This window comes from Strongylocentrotus purpuratus, unplaced genomic scaffold, assembly GCF_000002235.5.
Source record: "Strongylocentrotus purpuratus isolate Spur 01 unplaced genomic scaffold, Spur_5.0 spur5_scaffold_14, whole genome shotgun sequence".
Lineage (NCBI taxonomy): Eukaryota > Metazoa > Echinodermata > Echinoidea > Camarodonta > Strongylocentrotidae > Strongylocentrotus > Strongylocentrotus purpuratus.
The window spans coordinates 1466230-1468329 of record NW_022145599.1 but is presented as its reverse complement, the minus strand read 5'-3'; the positions used below and the strand labels follow the sequence as shown (position 1 = coordinate 1468329).

Genomic DNA, 2100 nt, shown 5'->3' with positions numbered 1-2100 from the left:
ATCTTGGCCGTCTCTCAGATGACATGGCAATAAAGTAATAATTTCAAAACTTTCTCCTATTATGTAACCCAATCCAGCCCAAAAATTGACACATTAATAATCATGAAATTTTCTATGATTGTCTCTCTTTTGGGTCAATGCGTACGTGCTTTCACCCTTCTTTTGTTTGAGTACTATTTTGTTAACACCGATTGAACTGATTGATGAAGTTATTAGCAAGTTTCTTACCTCTGTATCCTGGTACTGACAGGATGCATAACAGCACAGTATCGGTTGATTGCCAGAGCCGCTAGGGTGGTGATGCTGACAGACAGGTTGACATAGATCAAGAACACACTTATCTTGCAGAGAATGATGCTAGTACCACCGGGATCTACATGGTCATGTACCAGGATGTAAGCCTTCATCTTAACCGGTGCCTCGACGCTTAGGAAGATGAGATCCACCAGGGACAGATTGACCAGGTACATGTTGGTCACCGTCCTCGCATTCCTCGAAAACAACAGGATGTAGAGAACGAGCGCATTGCCGGGGATACCGATGGCGAAGATGAGTCCGAAGATGATTACGGGTACCCAGAACTCGGCAGGGTTCTCCTCCCAAATGTCCTCGTAATACGACGTCGAGGAGTAGTCGAATACGGAGGTCTGGTCGAAGCTGGTATTGATGGTGGTCGTGGTGTCGTTCATGTCGAGAAAGGATGGCGTAACGTTAGGATAAATGTAAGTCGAAGGCGTTGATGAGATGGTCGATGCGGCTAGAAGGTTGTCAGATGCAACCATGGTGACGTGAATGAGCAGGGGATGCAGACAGCTGATTATTCAGCAAGTCTAAGATTAATGTTTGGGTTAGACAAGAGGTGAGATTGTGCTCAGATTCTCGGAGGGTTCGACAAGTGAAGGGAGGTGATAGACACCGTATTGGCTTTCACGTCGATGGTTTCGCCTCAATGCAACTATTTCCAAAGTCTGTGAATGTATTATGCATACATCTCAAGAGGAGAAAAAAAAGAAGAAGAAAAGGGTGAGTAAAATAACACCCAAGAGAGTGATAAAACACTCGATTTACATCCTCAAATGTTCGCCTGGAAATTCCAACCTATATGCAAATGTGTTTCTGGTATATAAAATAACAAATAATTGGCTTCCTTGGTAATTTGATGGCCGAATAATTCATCAAACTCTTTTCTCCGAACTGTTTTCTGTGCTTTTCCGAAATAAAATAAAGAAAGAATAAAGAAAGAAAGAAAAAAATACAATTCACTTCTTGGTTAAAACAAAACCATGTATTCTCTTCCACTGTCAGAAGACGGCTAGGTCAAGTAAAACTGTATTCCCATCACCGATTGCTTTCTTTAATACGGGAGATGAGAAAGGAGAGTGGTTATTCCCTCTTCAGAGTATCCGAGCGAGAATGATTGTTTCGTGGGAGCTACAGTCTACACTGTCGGTTCCTGCAAAAACCCTTCTACAATCAACTTGCACTGAACACATGTTACCAAATATCATTAAAGATTTGCCTCTGCGAACTTAAAATCATTCCTTCGAAAGAAATACAATGAAGACTGCCTGGACAATGAGCAAATCAAGCGCCCCATCCAATCAAAAAGGGAGGGAAGTTGTGATTACGTCGCAAAGACGGAGCGGTAAAGTACAAAAGGATGAATTGAGAAGAAGGTGACGAGATTCCTGTTTGACCAATCAAAAGTCGTTATTTGCAACCAGGCTCTTGCAGCACAGTCGAGACGCCACGGTGTGAAAGCTAGGAGCTTCGCGGCAGCCGAAGACACTTACCGAAAGTAATCACGAGGGGGCGCACGTTGCTAAGAAGCAGAAGCAGCTAGCCTTATACAAAGCTGGGCTAAGAAGCCGCTGCTTTGTTCTCTTTTTTTGAGAACCAAAACAACGAGATTTAAATAAAGCGGAAATGTCTTTTGCCTATCAACAAATTCGAGACAATGAATCATATCCAATATGGATTTAATCTCAAACTAGACACTGTCTATTTAGAAAATAATTCACTATTTAAACGTATCTTTTCATTAAACAATTAATAATGGTTGAGGTTTTCAGGAAACACCTGACTCTACCTGACCAATCA

The 2100-nt window shown here is 42.0% G+C and overlaps 1 protein-coding gene across 1 annotated transcript; it reads right to left on the bottom strand.

Moving 5' to 3' along the window:
* Positions 1–224: 224 nt before the first annotated feature.
* On the bottom strand, positions 225–782 carry LOC591938 (tachykinin-like peptides receptor 86C). The gene has a single exon (XM_003729752.2). The coding sequence runs from the start codon at positions 780–782 to the stop codon at positions 225–227; it is 558 nt and encodes a 185-aa protein (XP_003729800.1).
* Between the last annotated feature and the right edge of the window lie 1318 nt (positions 783–2100).

What these genes read in the sequence shown, in the direction of transcription:
- LOC591938 (XM_003729752.2), bottom strand. Translation starts at nt 782, where the DNA reads ATGGTTGCATCTGACAACCTTCTAGCCGCATCGACCATCTCATCAACG.